This window comes from Pogoniulus pusillus, chromosome 19 (genome assembly GCF_015220805.1).
Source record: "Pogoniulus pusillus isolate bPogPus1 chromosome 19, bPogPus1.pri, whole genome shotgun sequence".
Taxonomy (NCBI): domain Eukaryota; kingdom Metazoa; phylum Chordata; class Aves; order Piciformes; family Lybiidae; genus Pogoniulus; species Pogoniulus pusillus.
In genome coordinates this window covers 6,795,833-6,811,877 of record NC_087282.1, presented here as the reverse complement: position 1 = coordinate 6,811,877, position 16,045 = coordinate 6,795,833, and the positions used below count along the sequence as shown (strand labels likewise).

Below are 16,045 nucleotides of genomic sequence, written 5' to 3'. Positions count from 1 at the left end.
TCTGAGCATCCTCCTGGCCCTGCTCTGGACACTCTCCAGCATCTCCACAGCCCTCTTGTCCCAGGGGCTCCAGAGCTGGATGCAGGACTCCAGGTGGGGGTCTCAGCAGAGCACAGCAGAGGGGGAGAATCCCCTCCCTGGCCCTGCTGGCCACACTGCTGCTGCTGCAGCCCAGGCTCTGCTTGGCTTTCTGGGCTGCAAGTCCCTCTGCTCAGGCCAGGTGGGGTTGGTGTCTTCTGCCAGGCAGTTACAGCAGGGAGAGCATGGCCTGCATCCGCTGGGTGGTGTGGCTGGAAGCAGTGGTGGCTGTCAGCTGAGCTGGAGTCTGTCACTGTATGTATTTTAAGAAGTGTCAGTGGTCTCCAAGCAGCTCTTCAGTGCTGACAGAAATAAGCTACACATTTTTAACCAAGAGCTTAATTAGGAGTTCTCCATTTAAAACTGGAGCTGAGTGTCTTTCTGAAGGCAGTGTGCCCTTGGTGAGCAGTGCTTGAGTGAGGGTCCTTGTGCTGTACCACAAAGGAGGTCTGGATGGGTCCCTTGGGTGAATTCTTCTAGCTGAAAGGTGGACAAGGGCAAGGTCCTGCTCCAGGGCAGTCCCAAGCAGAAATCGAGGCTTGGCAAGGAGTGGCTCAAGAGCAGTCTGGAGGAGAAGGCCTTGGGGGTGTCAGTTGGTGCCAAAGTGCCCAGCAGCCAGCACTGGTCACTGGCAGCCCAGAGCCAGCTGTGTGCTGGCTGCAGGCAGAGCAGGGAGAGCAGCAGCACAGGGAGGGGATTCTGCCCCTCCAGTCTGCCCTGCTCAGCCCTCACCTGCAGCACTGCCTCCAGTGCTGGGGAAGTCAGCACAAGAAGGACCTGGAGCTGCTGCAGAGGGGCCAAAGGAGGCCACAAAAACAATTAGAGGACTACAGAACCTCCCCTATGGGAGCAGGCTGAGGGAGTTGGGATTGCTCAGCCTGGAGAAGAGGAGGCTTCAGGGAGACCTCAGAGCAGCCTTTCAGTATCTGAAGGCGCTCCAAGAGACCTAGGGAGGGACTTTTGACAAGGACTGGCAGTGGCAGGATGAGGGACAATGGCTTTGAGCTGGGAGATTGAGAGTGGAGATGAGGAAGAAATTGTTGAGAGTGATGGTGGTGAGACACTGGCACAGGCTGCCCAGGGAGGCTGTGGATGCCCCCTTCCTGGAGGTGTTGAGGGCCAGGTTGGATGAGGCCTTGAACAATCTGGACTAGAGGGAGGTGTCCCTGCCCATGGCAGAGGGGTTGGAATTGGATGATCAAAGGTGGCCACCCTCCCTTCCTGGTGGTGCTCTGCAGCCATTCTGGGGCAGCTCCTCAGCCTCTGCTGTGTGTGCAACAGCTTTAGCTCCACTCAGCCATGGCACCTGGGAGAATGCTGATTGTTCTTCCCATTTGGGAGGTGAGAAAGTGAGGCAGAAGAGAAAATGAGCCACAGAGTCTTCAGCTGTTGTGTGCCTTAGCTGGAATCTGCTGGAATCTTTGCACCTCTTTTTGTGGTGCACATCAGAAGGAGATCCTCAGTTCCCACAGGGTGGTAGCACAGCTCTCCTAGCCCTGAACCCAGAGCAAACTTTTCATGTTTGGGATTTTCCTCTGTGGGGAGTTCACAGTGGACTTTCTTTGCTTGGCTATTCAAAACATCTTTGGGATTTCCTCTTTGGAGAGTTCTCATCTTCTCATTTTGTGATCTTGCAGGTCCAGTTCACTCCTGCAGTTTCACTCCTGCCTTTTTAATTACCTGGGAGAGTGAGTGTGTGGGTTTGGCTGGTTAGTGCTCTTGGTTCATAGAGCTACAGAATCAGGCAGGGCTGGAAGGAACCACAAGCAGCAGCCAGTTCCAACCCCCCTGCCATGCCCAGGGACACCCTACCCTAGAGCAGGCTGCACACAGCCTCAGCCAGCCTGGCCTCAAACACCTCCAGCCATGGGGCCTCAACCACCTCCCTGGGCAATCCATGCCAGCTTCTCACCACTATTCTGCTCAACAGCTTCCTCCTCCAGCCTGACTCTCCCCACCTCCAGCTTTGCTCCATTCCCCCCACTCCTGTCACTCCTCGATAGCTTAAAAAGTCCCTCCCCAACCTTTTTGGAGCCCCCTTCAGACCCTGGAAGGCCACAAGAAGGTCACCTGGGAGCCTCCTCTGCTCCAGACTCAACAGCCCCAACTCTTTCAGTCTGTGCTCACAGCACAGCTGCTGCAGCCCTCTGAGCATCCTCCTGGCCCTGCTCTGGACACTCTCCAGCATCTCCACAGCCCTCTTGTCCCAGGGGCTCCAGAGCTGGATGCAGTACTCCAGGTGGGGTCTCAGCAGAGCAGAGGGGGAGAATCACCTCCCTGGCCCTGCTGGCCACACTGCTGCTGCTGCAGCCCAGGCTCTGCTTGGCTTTCTGGGCTGCAAGTGCACACTGCTGGCTCCTGTTGAGCTTCTCCTCCAGCAGCACCCCCAAGTCCCTCTCCTCAGGGCTGCTCTCCAGCCACTCACTGCCCAGCCTGCATTGGTGCTTGGCATTGCCTCCACCCAGCTGCAGGCCCTTGCACTTGCTCTTGCACTCGGTTTCAGAGGTAACCTTATCTGATGAGAAAAGTCCCTGGTTTCTAAATTGTGCCAGGAAGGAGACATGGGCAAGGAAGAAGAAAATCAGAATGTGTTCTGCAATGACTGCTCCCTTCCTGCTTTCCCACACTTCACTCAGAGCAGATGAGCTCTTGGTCTAATTCCTGCTGCCTGACTTGCTCCACACCAATTTCAGGACAAACAAGAGATTGCTCTTTTAACTGCCTTTGATTTCCCCAAGATGCTGCCAGTGGAAGCAGGCTCTGAGATGTATTTTTTCTCTCTCTAAATGGTAAGGGTGGGGCCTCCTTCTGGCTGCAGCTGAAACTCTTCAAAGCAGAAAGTATTATATCAGATGCAGCAGCAGAACAAATCCCATGTGATCAGAAAGCTGATCAACGGGATGCCTGCTTAATTGGGATGCTTGCCAGGGAGGAGATTTGGAGCTGCTGTGCTTAATAGCTCCAAACAATAGCTGAGTGCTTAGGCATTTGACAGTGCATTTTCACCCCCAAAGCTACCAGGAAAAAGAAAACAAACCAGAAATCAGAAAGCCAACGACAAAACAACCAACCAAAAACCACCCAAAATCAGCAACCAAAACCAAACCGACCAAAAAAAAAACCCAACCCCAACAAAACCAAAGACAACCCCAACCCCCCCCAAAAAAAAAACCAAACAAAAAACCCAAGCAAAAGCAAATGAAGGAGCAGAAAAACCCCAAACCAACCAATCCAAACAAGCCCCAAAAGCCACCAAACAACAGAAGGGCAGGGCTGGGTGCTAGGTTGGACTGGATGAGCTTGGAGGTCTCTTCCAACCTGGTTGATTCTGTGATAAGCAGGAGGTCAAGGAAGCTGGGGAAGGGTCTGGAGAACAGGGCTAGGGAGGAGCAGCTGAGGGAGCTGGGGGTGTGCAGTGTGGAGAAGAGGAGGCTGAGGGCAGAGCTCATTGCTGTCTGCAGGAGGCTGCAGTGAGGTAGGGGTTGGGCTCTTCTCCCAAGTACCAAGTGATTGGATGAGAGGAAATGGCCTGGAACTGTGCCGGGGCAGGTTTAGGTTGGAGATGAGGCAAAATGTCTTTGGTGCAGGAGTGGTCAGGGATTGGCACAGGCTGCCCAGGGAGGTGGTGGAGTCTTCAGCCATGGAGATGTTCAAGACACATGTGGCCATGGCACTTTGGGCTCTGGTTTAATGGCCGTGGTGGTGTTGGGTTGATGGTTGGACTCCAATCTCAGTGAGCTTGTCCAGCCTTAATAACTCTGTGATTCTCTGGGGGAAAAAAAAAGGCACAGAGAACTTAAACCCACCAACAAAAAACCCCCAACCCCCTAACAGCACCAAGCACAGCAGCTTTTCATCCTGCTCCTTAAAATCATAGAATCAAGCAGGTTGGAAGAGACCTCCAAGCTCATCCAGTCCAACCTAGCACCCAGCCCTGTCCAGTCAACTAGACCATGGCACTAAGTGCCTCATCCAGGCTTTTCTTGAACACCTCCAGGGACGGTGACTCCACCACCTCCCTGGGCAGCCCATTCCAATAGCAAATCACTCCCTCTGTGAAGAACTCCCTCCAAACATCCAGCCTCTACTTCCTCTGGCACAAAACGCTCTTGAATGTGTCTGTCTGCAAGCTGGCATCTCAGCCTTCACTGCCAGATCTTCTTGCACCACCACTGCAGTCCAGCAAGAGCTGCTCTTCCCCTCAAACCCTGAGCTAAGCTCCTGCTGCTGGCTGTGCAGTGAAGAACCCATCCCAGGTGGGCTGCCTGCTGCAGGCTGCTCACAGGAGCCTGCTAGCTGTGATTTAATGCTTGCTAGCAGAAGTTTCTTCCTCTCAAGCCTCTTGGTGTTGCTGCTAAGCACTGGTGCAAAGCTGAGGATCCTCTCAGGGTTTGGTGCTCCTGTTGCAGTTTTAAGCAGGCCACTTCTCCCAGCTCTGCAGAAGTCAAGCATGGACAAGGAGCCTGGGGTGTTTGTTAAGGAGTGAGCAGGAAGGTGCCAAGTAGAAGGGTGCTAGTGGAGCTGTGGCTTGAGAGCCCAAAATGACCTTGGTTGCTGGCTTTGGTTGAGCTGTGCTGGAAGCTGTCTGGGCTGGGTTTGCCTCTGTCTCCGTTACACTGCACAAAAGGCAGGTTGAAGGTGGATGGAGCTGAGCTTTGGCATCCATACAGAGAGTCATTTGCATCAGTCCTCATCAGAAGAGACCTTTGAAGATCTTCTAGTCCTTCCCTCTGCCAGAGCAGAATCACCCAGGACAGGTCACACGGGAAGACATCCAGGCAGGTTTTGAATGTCTTCAGGAAAGGAGACTCCACATTTTCTCTGAGCAGCCTGCTCCAGGCCTCTGTCATCCTCATAGTGAAAAAGCTTTTCCATATGTTTATGTGGAACCTCCTCTGCTCCAGCTTGCTCTGTGTGTGCCAAAGCAGGCCCACCCAAAAACTGCTGCACTTTGAGCTTGATCCCCACCTTCTCCATCCTGCTTTATCTTTTTGCTGCAGTGCAAGGGCAGACCTTTGGAGCTGGTGATGGAGCTGGCTCAGCACAGGCTCCCAGCTGACCTGCGTGGTGCTGCCCTGGTAGCTGTGTCTGAGCAGGCAGTTGCACAGCAACTTGGACACTGCAACCTCTGCTCCTGCTCTGTAGCTGCCTCTTCTGCTGCCCTGGGAACTTGTTTCCTCTCTTCTTTTCAAGCCCTTCATCTTTCCTTCCTGTGAAGGTCTTTGCAGCCAGAACTGCCTGTGCAGCTCTGATTCACCCATGCCCCTGAAGACAACCCAGACTTCTAACCCAGCCTGCTGTGCCACCCTGGGCAGTGAGACCCTGCTGCTGCCCCTCGGTGCTGGTGGAGGGGATGAAGCACATAGTGAGCAAACTTGCTTGGCCAGTGCTGGTTGGAACAAGTGCTGGAGCAGATTTCAGCAGGGGTTTGGGGCATGTGTGTGCTCCATGTAGCAAAAAGCTGACCTAGATAGCTCAGCCTCTGGTCAAGGGCACACTGGGAGTGAACAAACACACTTTGGCCTACCTGGCCAGATCTGGTGTGTGCTAAGAGACAGTGCTGTGGGATATCAGCAACTCACTTCTACCCTACAGCAGCCCATAGATGAGATATCTTCTGAGCCACGAGTGTGTCTTTGTGGTCTGACTGGAGGAAACAGGCATCTGTAAACTCAATCACAGGAAATTCCATCTCAGCATGAGGAAAAACCTTTACACTGTGAAGGTGCTGGAGCCCTGGAGCAGGCTGCCCAGAGAGGCTGCAGAGCCTTCTTCTCTGGAGAGCTTCCAAACCCACCTGGATGCATTCCTGTCTGACTTGTCCTGGGTGATCCTGCTCTGTGAGGGGGTTGGACTGGATGATCTCTTGAGGTCCCTTCCAAGCCTTACCACTCTGTGACTCTGTGGTGGTAGGCAGCTGCCTGCTTTGGCCAGTGGGATTCACTCCAGCGTGCTCAGCCTTCGTGTTGCAGGGTTGCTTTTCCAGCCAGCCCCTTGCAGATGCACTGGAGGGGAACACAGGGTGTTTTTTTTCTCTCTCTGAACAGCAGCAATTGTGTTTTCAATATCAGGGTCTTCAGCCTTGTCACTACAAGATCTTTATCTTCTGTGTCGCTGTCACCAGGCTAACAAAAGCTGCCACTGCCTTCTGTGTAGCTGCTTATCTGTGAGCTGCCTCCCCTCCTCCAGGCCATCCACACCTCTGTATTTATAGCAGGTCTCTCATTATTAGGCTCTGAGTTAACTCAGGGTCAGGACTTCCCTCTGAGACAGTGCTTGCTTTCCACACAACACCAGGCTGTCCTCTGCCTTCCTCTTCACACTCACTCTCTATTTCACAGAACCACAGGATCACTGAGGCTGGAGCAGACCTCTGAGATCATCAAGTCCAGCCTCTACCCTAACAGCACCACATCAGCTGAACCATGCCACCAAGTGCCACCTCTTTTCTTAAAGACCTCCAAAGGTGGTGACTCCACCACCTGCCTGAGCAGTCCATTCCAGTGCCTAAACACTTTTCCATGAGGAAATGCTTCCTAACATCCAACCTAAACCTCCCCTGGTGCAGCTTCAGGCCATGCCCTCTTGTCCTGTCACAAGTTGTCTGGGAGCAGAGCCTGGCCCCCACCTGACTACAGCTTCCCTCCAGGTAGTTGTAGGGAGTGATAAGGTCTCCTCTAAGCCTCCTCTTCTCCAGGCTGAACACCCCCAGCTCCCTCAGCCTCTCCTGTCCTGTCACTGGAGCTAGCACAATTCCTGCCAAACCAGTGCAGCTTCCAGTTTGTTCTCAAAATCAGCTGCTTCAGAGCTGTCACTGCTGGTGGGAACAAATGTCCCTTCCTGGGGCAGTCTTTTCTCTTTAGCCTGCAGAAGAGGAGGCTCAGGGCAGAGCTCATTGCTGTCTGCAGCTCCCTGAAGGGAGGCTGTAGCCAGGTGGGGTTGGGCTCTGCTGCCAGGCAAGCAGCAACAGAAGAAGGAGACACAGCCTCAAGCTGTGGCAGGGCAGGTCTAGGCTGGATATTGTTAGGAAGTTGTTGTCAGAGAGAGTGATTGGCATTGGAATGGGCTGCCCAGGGAGGTGGTGGAGTCTCTGAGCCTGGAGGTGTTGAAGCCAAGCCTGTCTGGGGCACTTAGTGCCATGGTCTGGTTGGTTGGGCAGGGCTGGGTGCTAGGTTGGACTGGCTGAGCTTGGAGCTCTCTTCTAGCCTGCTTGATTCTGTGATTCTGTGTTGATTGGACAGGGCTGAGTGCTAGATTGGGCTGGGTGAGCTTGGAGGTCTCTTCCAACCTGTCTGATTCTATGATTCAAACCAGTGTCTCCCATACTGAGGGTCTGTCAGGCTTTGTGTTCTCAGCACAACCACTTCAGGTTGGTGTTTTTCATTCTTTGCAATCGTTTTAATACTCAGGAAATCAGTTCTGAGAGCTGCTACCAGCCTGAACCTCTCTGCTGCTGCACTGTGAGCTGTCTGACCAGGGGTCACCTGCAGAGTCTGCAGGAGCCCCCAACACAAGAAGGCTGTGGATCTGTTGGGCAGGGTCCAAAGGTGATCAGAGGGCTGGAGCACCTCTTCTGTAGAAGACAGGCTGAGCAGATTGGGTCTTTCCAACCTGGAGAAGAGAAGGCTCCAGGGAAACCCTCTTCCAGCTCTATCACTACAAGCTCTTGTAAAATGTCCCCAGCTGGGAGAGGGGAGATTGAGAGCAGAGATGAGGAAGAAATTCTTCAGGTTGAGGGTGGTGAGAGACTGATACAGGTTGAGGGTGGTGAGAGACTAGCACAGGTTGAGGCTGGTGGGAGACTGGCACAGGTTGAGGTTGGTGAGACACAGACACAGGTTGCCCAGGGAGGTTGTGGAGCACAGAAGCACCCAATGTGATCAAAGATCACATTGGGTGCTTCTGTGCTCCACAACCTCCCTGGAGGTGTTCAAGGCCAGGTTGGATGAAGCCTTGAGCAACCTGTGCTAGTGAGAGGTGTCCCTTGCCCATGGCAGGGGGGGTTGGAACTGGATGATCTTTAGGGTCCCTTCTAACCTGAAGCAGTCTGTGATTGTGTGGAGGAAACCTGCCTCTCTGTTTGCAAGAGGAGGAGAGCAGGGGTAAGTGGTGGTGCTTTCAGTCCCTCTGTTTTGCCCTAAAGCAGCCCCAGCAGCTAAGTTGAGGCTGGAGTTGCTTAGTGTGCAGTCATAACATTGATCTGTCAGGTCTCCTGACTGGTTGCAGTCACAGGGAGTGAATGGGAGGCGTGCTGAGCAGAGGGAAAATTGCAGTTGGGTTCTGGCTGCAGGAAGGAAACTTGCTCCAATTCCCTCGGGACAGGCCTGGCACTGGGGACCTGCACAGACGTAAAGGGAGGAGAGATTTGGCTGGCAGCATCTTTGCTACTGGTACTGATGCGTGAGCCAGACTGGGTTTCCCCATCCAAGACAGGCAGCCGGGGCTGGCAGTGAGCACAGTTCATCTTTTCCCCTCATCAGCCACAATAAATACAGAGCTGCCTGATGCCAGCTCACAAAGGAGCAGTTCTCAGGGCGCTTAGCACACTTCAGGCTCAAACCGCCAGCGCCTGGAGGTTGAATGTGTTGAGTGAGGTCTGCTGGTTCTCTGGCTGTGCCCCTGCTGGCTGCTGAGTGCCAGGCTCACCCGTGGGCAGGGTGTGGAGCAGAACTGTCACTTTCAATCAGCAGCAGCGGGCACAGGGTTCAAACGGGCAGAAGAAGCTGTTGTGAAACCGTGGGAGGGCGGCGGCAGATGCCAGGCGTGGAAGTGGGTGAGCAGGCAGCAGCAGCGACCCTCCTGCTCCAGCACAGCCCTCCGAGCACCTCCAGCATCACAAGTGGGGCACACTCCTCAGGTGTTCCTCACAGGCAACTTGCCTCCCCTTGCTTCAGCTTGGATGCAGCTCTCTTAGCCTTTGCCAGTTGCCCCCTCTGAGGGGAGAGGCTGCTTTTGGGGAATGGCCTTGGAGATCATAGACTGCTTTGAGTTGAAAGGGACCTTAAAGATCATCCACTTCCAACGGCACTGCCATGGGCAGGAACCCACTAGTCCAGATTGCTAAAGGCTTCATCCAACCTGGCCTTCAGCACCTCCAGGCAGGGGACATCCATGGCCTCCCTGGGCAGCCTGTGCCAGTGTCTCACCACCCCCACTCTCAACAATTTCTTCCTCATCTCCACTCTCACTCTCCCCTCTCCCAGCTCAAAGCCATTGTCCCTCATCCTGGTACTCCCAGCCCTTGTCAAAAGTCCCTCTCCAGCTCTCCCAAAGCCCCTTCCAGTACTGGAAGGCTGCTGTAAGGTCTCCCCAAAGCCTTCTCCAGGCTGAAGACCCCAAATCCCTCAGCCTGTCCTCACAGAGGAGGTTCTTCAGCCCTCTGATCATCTTCATGGCCTCCTCTGGACCTGCTCCAACGCTTCACTGTCCTCCTTAGATGGGGGCTGTGTGTCAGGGAGTAAGACTGCCTCTCAGTTTCAGGTGGCTTGGGTGGAGAGGCTGCTGTGTCATCTCTTGTGAGCATTTCTCATGCCTCCCCAGTGCTTTCTGGTGACTTCAGTCAGTGTGAGGCATCACAGCGCCCCAGGCATCCTGTACTCGAGCAGTGGGAGGAGCACAGAAGCACAGTATGGCAGGGATTGGAAAGGACCTCCAGAGAGCAACCCAAGCTTTCTGCCCAGACAGGTTTACCTAGAGAAGGTCACACAGGGACACTCCAGGTGGGTTTTCAATGTCACCAGAGACAGAGACTCCACCACCTCTCTGGGCAGCCTGCTCCAGGGCTCTGTCACCGTCCACATGTTTAGATGGAACCTCTTACATTCCAGTTTGTGCCCTTGTCCTGTCACTGGGCAGCACTGAACAAAGCCTGGTCCTGTCCTCCTGATGCCCACCCCTGAAGTATTGATCAGCACTGATGAGATCCTCCTCAAGCTGCTCTTTCCCAGGCTAAAAAGATCCAATTCTCTGAGCCTGTCACAGACTCACAGATTGCACTGGCTTGGAAGGGACCCTCAAAGGTCATCTTGTCCAACCTCTCTGCAGGCAGCAGGGACATCTCCAACTACATCAGGCTGCCCAAGGCCACAGTGAGTGAGATGTTCCAGCTGCCTCAGCATCTTTGCAGACCTTTTCTATACCCTCTTCAGCAAGTCCCTGTTCTCCTTGAACCAGGGAGCCTAGAACTGGACACTGTACTCCAGGTATGGCCTCAGCCAGGCTAGAGTAGCGGGGGAGGAGATCCTCCTTTGTCCTGCTTGCCACACTTCTTGTGGCACCCCAGGATGCCATTGACCTTCATGGCCAGAAGGGCACATTGCTGGCTCATGTTCATCCTGTTGTCCAGCAGCATTCTCCTCTTGGTTTCAGAAGCCAGCTAGGTCCTCAGGCTTGTGGTCATGTTCAAGGCCAGGCAGGGGAAGCCTGCCTTGAAGGAGCTCCTGACATTTTGAGGTGTGTGCCACACCTGTCCCCTCAGGATGCCCACCCGCTCCCTCAGGATGCCCACCCGCTCTCTCAGGATGCCCACCCGCTCTCTCAGGGTGCCCACCTACTCCCTCAGGGTGCCCAGGGCTCCTGCTGTATTGGGTGCTGGCCAAACAAAGAGTAGGTTTGCACAGAGCTGCTGCAAGTCTCACTGGCTGCAAGGTTTGGGCTGCTGTGAGTGCACACAGCAAGTGCTGACAGCCTGCTGGGCCCCCCAGCATGACTGTGCAGATTGGCCAAGCTGGAGAAGCTCCATAAAATCCCATTTAGAGTGGGAATGGTGGCAGAAGTTCAGCAGATGCCACTGTAATTGGTGGTGCTCACACAAAAGCAAGCAGTCTAATGGCTGCTGCCTTCTCACTGAAGTGTTCAGGCAGCCACAGCGTTTGAAGAGCCTTGAAAAGCTTTCCCAGCAGCAAAGTGTGTGCAATGCCTGGGAGTCAGATTGAGAGAGAGAAGAAAGTGATTGAATAAAGAGCCCTGGGCTGGGGGGTGTCTGGGTTTAATGGCTAAAGGCTCCCATCAGCCCGAGCAGGACTTGACTCAGGCTCAAAGGAAAGGAAAGGATCAGTTGGTTCTGCTGCTCTTAGAGCACCCAGCACTGCTAATTCAGGAGGCTGTGTCTCCTCCTTGAGGAGGAGAAAGTGAGATGTGTGCTGCCGCTGACCTGTCATCCCCTTTCCCATCAGCTCAGAAGCTGCTTGCTGTCACTCTGACCCGAGGAAGGGAGCATCATGAAGCTAAAGATAGGTTAGGACAGCCTGGCTGGTGTCACTCTGGGCTGGCTTCTTCCAGCTGGCAGCAGGCAAAGTGTTTGCTGGCAGATGAAGGCATTCTGGAGAAGCACACTGCCCATGTGCTGCTCCTTCTAGAAGCCCACAGGACTAGAACCACCAACGTTCAAGCAAGGAAGAGATGAGTTCTGTGGCCAGAAAACAGCCCTAGGCCGTTGTCATAGAATCATAGAGGTTGAAAGGGACCTCTAAAGGTCATCTAGTCCAACCCCCCTGCAGTCAGCAGGGACATCCTCAGCTGGATCAGGTCCCCCAGTCTTGTTGTGCCTCACCTTGAATGTCTCCAGGGATGGGGGGGTTAACTACCTCTTTGAACACCTTGCTCCAGTGCTCCAGCACCCTCATTGTAAGCACACTTCACTTCCTCTCTACAGCTCCCTGAAAGGAGGTTGCAGTGAGGGGGAGGTTGGGCTCTTCTCCCTTGTATCAGCTGATAGAAGGGGAGGAAATGACCCGAAACTGTGCCAGGGGAGAGCTAGGTTGGAATCTCTTGATGCAGCCCAGGATCTGGTTGGCCCTCTGGTTGGGCTGCAGGTGCACACTGGTGGCTCATGGCAAGCTTCTGGTCCACCAGCACCCCCAAGGGTGCTCCCAGGGCTGCTCTCAAGCCATCATCTAACTGATGGGCTGTACCTTAGCCACACTGGCCATGAAACCATGGAGCTCAGCACAAGCTGAGGGGCAATTCAAGCATGCAGCTGTGGAGCTACCTGTGTCCAGGTCCTGAAGCTGCAGTTTACCTTGAGGTCTCTCTACAGCATTTCACTGCAGACATTTTAGAAGCTGAGGCACTCGTTTGGAAACCAGAAGCCAGGTTTAATTTGGATCTGCCCTAATTGCTGGCGTGAAATCCTTAATTGTGTCATTAAACTATAAAGATGATCAATATGCTTTGATCTGACAAACAAAGCTGCCTTGTGTTGGGGGTGAGTCACAACTCTGTGAGTCAGAAGTGAAAGGATCGCAAGTAAATGGTGATAAACGACTGGATTGGAGAGCACAGCGTTTTGATGCTGCTAATCAAGTTGTCTGTGAAGGATTGAAGTGATGCAAGGCCTTGATGGGTAATCCAAGACAGAGTTTTTACCTGGTATTTTGGTTTCTCCCTTTTTCTAGACAGAGGCTTTTAACTAATAGTTTGGTTTTATTCCTTTCTCTCTCCGCAGACAACATTTCCTGTGACTCCATCGCTTGCAACAAGCCCCACGATGGCTTTTAGTCCCTACCTGAGTCATGTTTCTCCTGGGATGGGCTTGGTTCCTGCAGAGCTTTTACCAAATACTCCTGTCCTGGTCTCTGGGAACCCCACTGTCACAGTACCAGGAGGCTCTGCTGGGCAGAAACTGATGCGTACGGACAAACTGGAGGTATTTGGACATCTGCTACCATACTGCTGATGAGAATAAACAAGACACCCTCCCAGCTGTTGCTCTCTGCTAGAATGACCTGGTGCAGCACAGTGCAGAGTTAAACTTGCAGCTTTCCTAACACAGAGCTGCTGCTCTCTGCTTGAGTAGGCTCTCCTGAGGGGCCTGATCCCAGATCCTTGCGAGTCACTGGAGACTGGGGAGCGCTCACTTGATTTCTGTGGGTGTTAATGCAGGCCTGGGGTTGCTGTTTGCTGTTTGCTGTGTGGACTGCCACGTAAAGAAAAAATGCAAGTAGGTGGCTCACTGAGCTGAGTGGGAGGTGCTTTGGAAGTGAGAGGCACTTCCCTTGTCTAGAGGTGGGCTTTTTGAGCTGCCACAGGAAGCTCTAAGCGTTGCACTGTTGAGAGTGGTGAGTATGGGGCGTTGGGCAAGGTCTCCTCCCTCCCACAGTTAGCTGGGGCGTAGTGGTGAAGGAGTAGTAAATGACTTTCAGACCTTAAGCAGAGGCTCTGCAGGAGATAAGGGCTGAGGACCCAAATTCAGAGGCCCCTGCAGATGTGAATTATAAGCCAGGAAGGCAGAGGGGAAGGTGTCATTTTGAAGCACCCTGGTTTGTCTGATGTGCTTGCTGCTGCCTTGCTGACATCTCTTTCCCCGTGCTCGGTCCACGGTACGTGACCTGCACCACCAGCTAGAGTCATCAGAGGTTTCTCTCAGTTCCTCAGACAGGGAAGCCTTGCAGATCCTCTTTGTGAGACCTTTCCTCTGCCTTTGATGCTTCAATGCTCATAACTGGCAAGGATCTGCAAGGCCTTGCAGTTGTGGCAGCACCTCCCGAAGGTGTTGAGGGGTGATCAAATGCGCTGTCGTGTCATGCTGGGGTGTGGGGGTTTGCTGTGGATGCCAGTGGCATCATTGCTTATGGGAAGGAAGCTCCTCCTTAAGGAAAGCTTCTCGTTGTAAATCACAGCAGCATGCAACACTTAGAATTCATAGTCCTGCGACCTGAGGTGTGCTCTGTAACAAATGCCTAATCCAGGTGAATGGCAGAGTCCTTAATGCTGAAGCTTTAGAGGCAAGGGAGGAATCTCCAGCTCCAAAGGTTTGGCCAAAACACCACAGACTTAGAATCACAGAATCAGCCAGGTTGGAAGAGACCTCCAAGATCATCCAGTCCAACCTAGCACCCAGCCCTATCCAGTCAACCAGACCATGGCACTAAGTGCCTCATCCAGGCTTTTCTTGAACACCTCCAGGGATGGTGACTCCACCACCTCCCTGGGCAGCCCATTCCAATGCCAATCACTCTCTCTGCCAACAACTTCCTCCCAACATCCAGCCTATACTTGCCCTCGCACAACTTGAGACTGTGTCCCCTTGTTCTATTGCTGCTTGCCTGGCAGAAGAGGCCAACCCCACCTGGCTACAGTGTCCCTTCAGGTAGTTGTAGACAGCAATGAGGTCACCCCTGAGCCTCCTCTAGGCTAAACAACCCCAGCTCCCTCAGCCTCTCCTCATAGGGTTTGTGTTCCAGGCCTTTCACCAGCATTCCAGGTTGGACTGGATGACCTTGGTTGATTCTATGATTCTATTCCTTAGACTTCCTGGGGTCACTTTCAATTCTGCACTTTGCCTGCATTTCTCAGCCTTGGTAAGGCTGTGGGGAGGTTTTACCTCCTGAACCAGCTGTCAAGTAGCATGGGTTGCCTCTGCAACTGGTGAGCAGGGATGTAGAACCCTTTCCCTACCCTCCCCCACACACGTGGCCAGCCTGAACTGCTGCTGCGTGTTGCAGATGCTGAGTGCAGAGTCAGCTGATTGTTGTGCTCAACACTGTGACTTTCTTTTAAGGTTTGTCGAGAGTTTCAGCGTGGAAATTGCACACGTGGCGAGAACGATTGCCGCTACGCTCACCCCATAGATATTGCAATGATAGACACAAACGAAAACACTGTCACAGTTTGCATGGATTACATCAAAGGTCGCTGCTCTAGGGAGAAATGCAAGTACTTTCATCCCCCTGCACACCTGCAAGCCAAAATCAAGGCAGCTCAACACCAGGTGAACCAGACAGCTGCAGCTGCAATGGTGAGTAGAGCTCTTCTCAAGCTGGCTTTCCGTCACCGAGAGGTTTCTCCTGTGCCCGCCCATCTGGCCTTTGTGGGAAAGTAGAGTGCTTGGTAGCTGGCTGGCTAGAGAGCATGTGCCATGTGCATCCCATCTCCTCAGACTTCCCCTGTGCCCACCGCAGCAGGAAGCCCTCAGGGGCACAATGCATCTGGCCAGGTAGGGTTTGGGACAGGGCTTCAGGAGGTGAAACAAACCCAAGCTCAGCAGCGCCTTCCCTGGCTGTGTCACAGGTGTCAGCAGAGAGCAGTAGCGAAGGCTGCCCATCCCATAATTCTTCCTTTGCAGGGAGATATTGACCTGTCAAGGATAGGAGCAAAATTTCTTAGAATCACAGAATCAGAGAATGTCAGGGGCTGGAAGGGACCTCCAAAGCTCAGTCAGACCAAACCCCCTGCCAGAGCAGGGGCACCTAGAGCAGATCACACAGGAACATATCCAGGCAGCTCTTGAGTATCTCCAGAGAGGGAGACTCCACAACCCCCTGGGCAGCCTGTGCCAGGCTTCTGTCACCCTCACAGTGACAGAATTCCTCCTCATGTTTCCATGCCACTTCCTATGCCTCAGCTTCCACCAGTGCCCCTTGTGCTGGCATTGGGCATCACCCAGCAGAGCCTGGCTCCAGCCTCCTGGCACTCACCTGCACATCTTTATCACCATGAATGAGGTCACCTCTCAGCCTCCTCATCTCCAAGCTCCAAGCCCCAGGTCCCTCAGACTCTCCTCATAACAGAGATGTTTCATTCTCTTCATCATTTTTGTGGCTCTGTGCTGGACTCTCTCAAGCACTTCTATGTCCTCTTGAACTGGGAGGCCCAGAACTGGACACAGTACTCCAGATGTGGTCTCAATGGGGCAGAGTTGAGAGGCAGGAGAACCTCTCGACCTACTAACCACAGCCTTTTTAGTACACCCTAGAATGGCTGTGGTCCTCCTGGCCACTGACTTAGAGCAGAATCATAGAATCAGACAGGTTGGAAGAGAGCTCCAAGCTCAGCCAGCCCAACCTAGCACCCAGCCCTGCCCAATCAACCAGGCCATGGCACTAAGTGCCCCAGCCAGGCTTGGCTTCAACACCTCCAGGGACGGTGACTCCACCTCCTTTCTGGGCAGCCCATTCCAATGTCAGTCACTCTCTCTGTCAAGAACTTGGCAAATCATCTTGGGCAAACCCAAAATGATTTGACACAA

The 16,045-nt window shown here is 53.5% G+C and overlaps 1 protein-coding gene across 12 annotated transcripts in view; it reads left to right on the top strand.

The window, feature by feature from the left end:
• Positions 1-16,045, top strand: part of MBNL3 (muscleblind like splicing regulator 3) — a 132,963-nt gene that overhangs the window by 93,378 nt on the left and 23,540 nt on the right. For all 12 annotated transcript variants that reach the window (XR_010305736.1, XR_010305735.1, XR_010305737.1 and 9 more), the window contains exons 4-5: positions 12,524-12,724; positions 14,579-14,815. Coding sequence is in view for 9 of the 12 variants with exons in the window: in XM_064159098.1 (XP_064015168.1) it covers positions 12,524-12,724; positions 14,579-14,815 (438 nt within the window). In the remaining 3 variants the exon portion in view is untranslated. The remainder of the gene's footprint in view (positions 1-12,523; positions 12,725-14,578; positions 14,816-16,045) is intronic.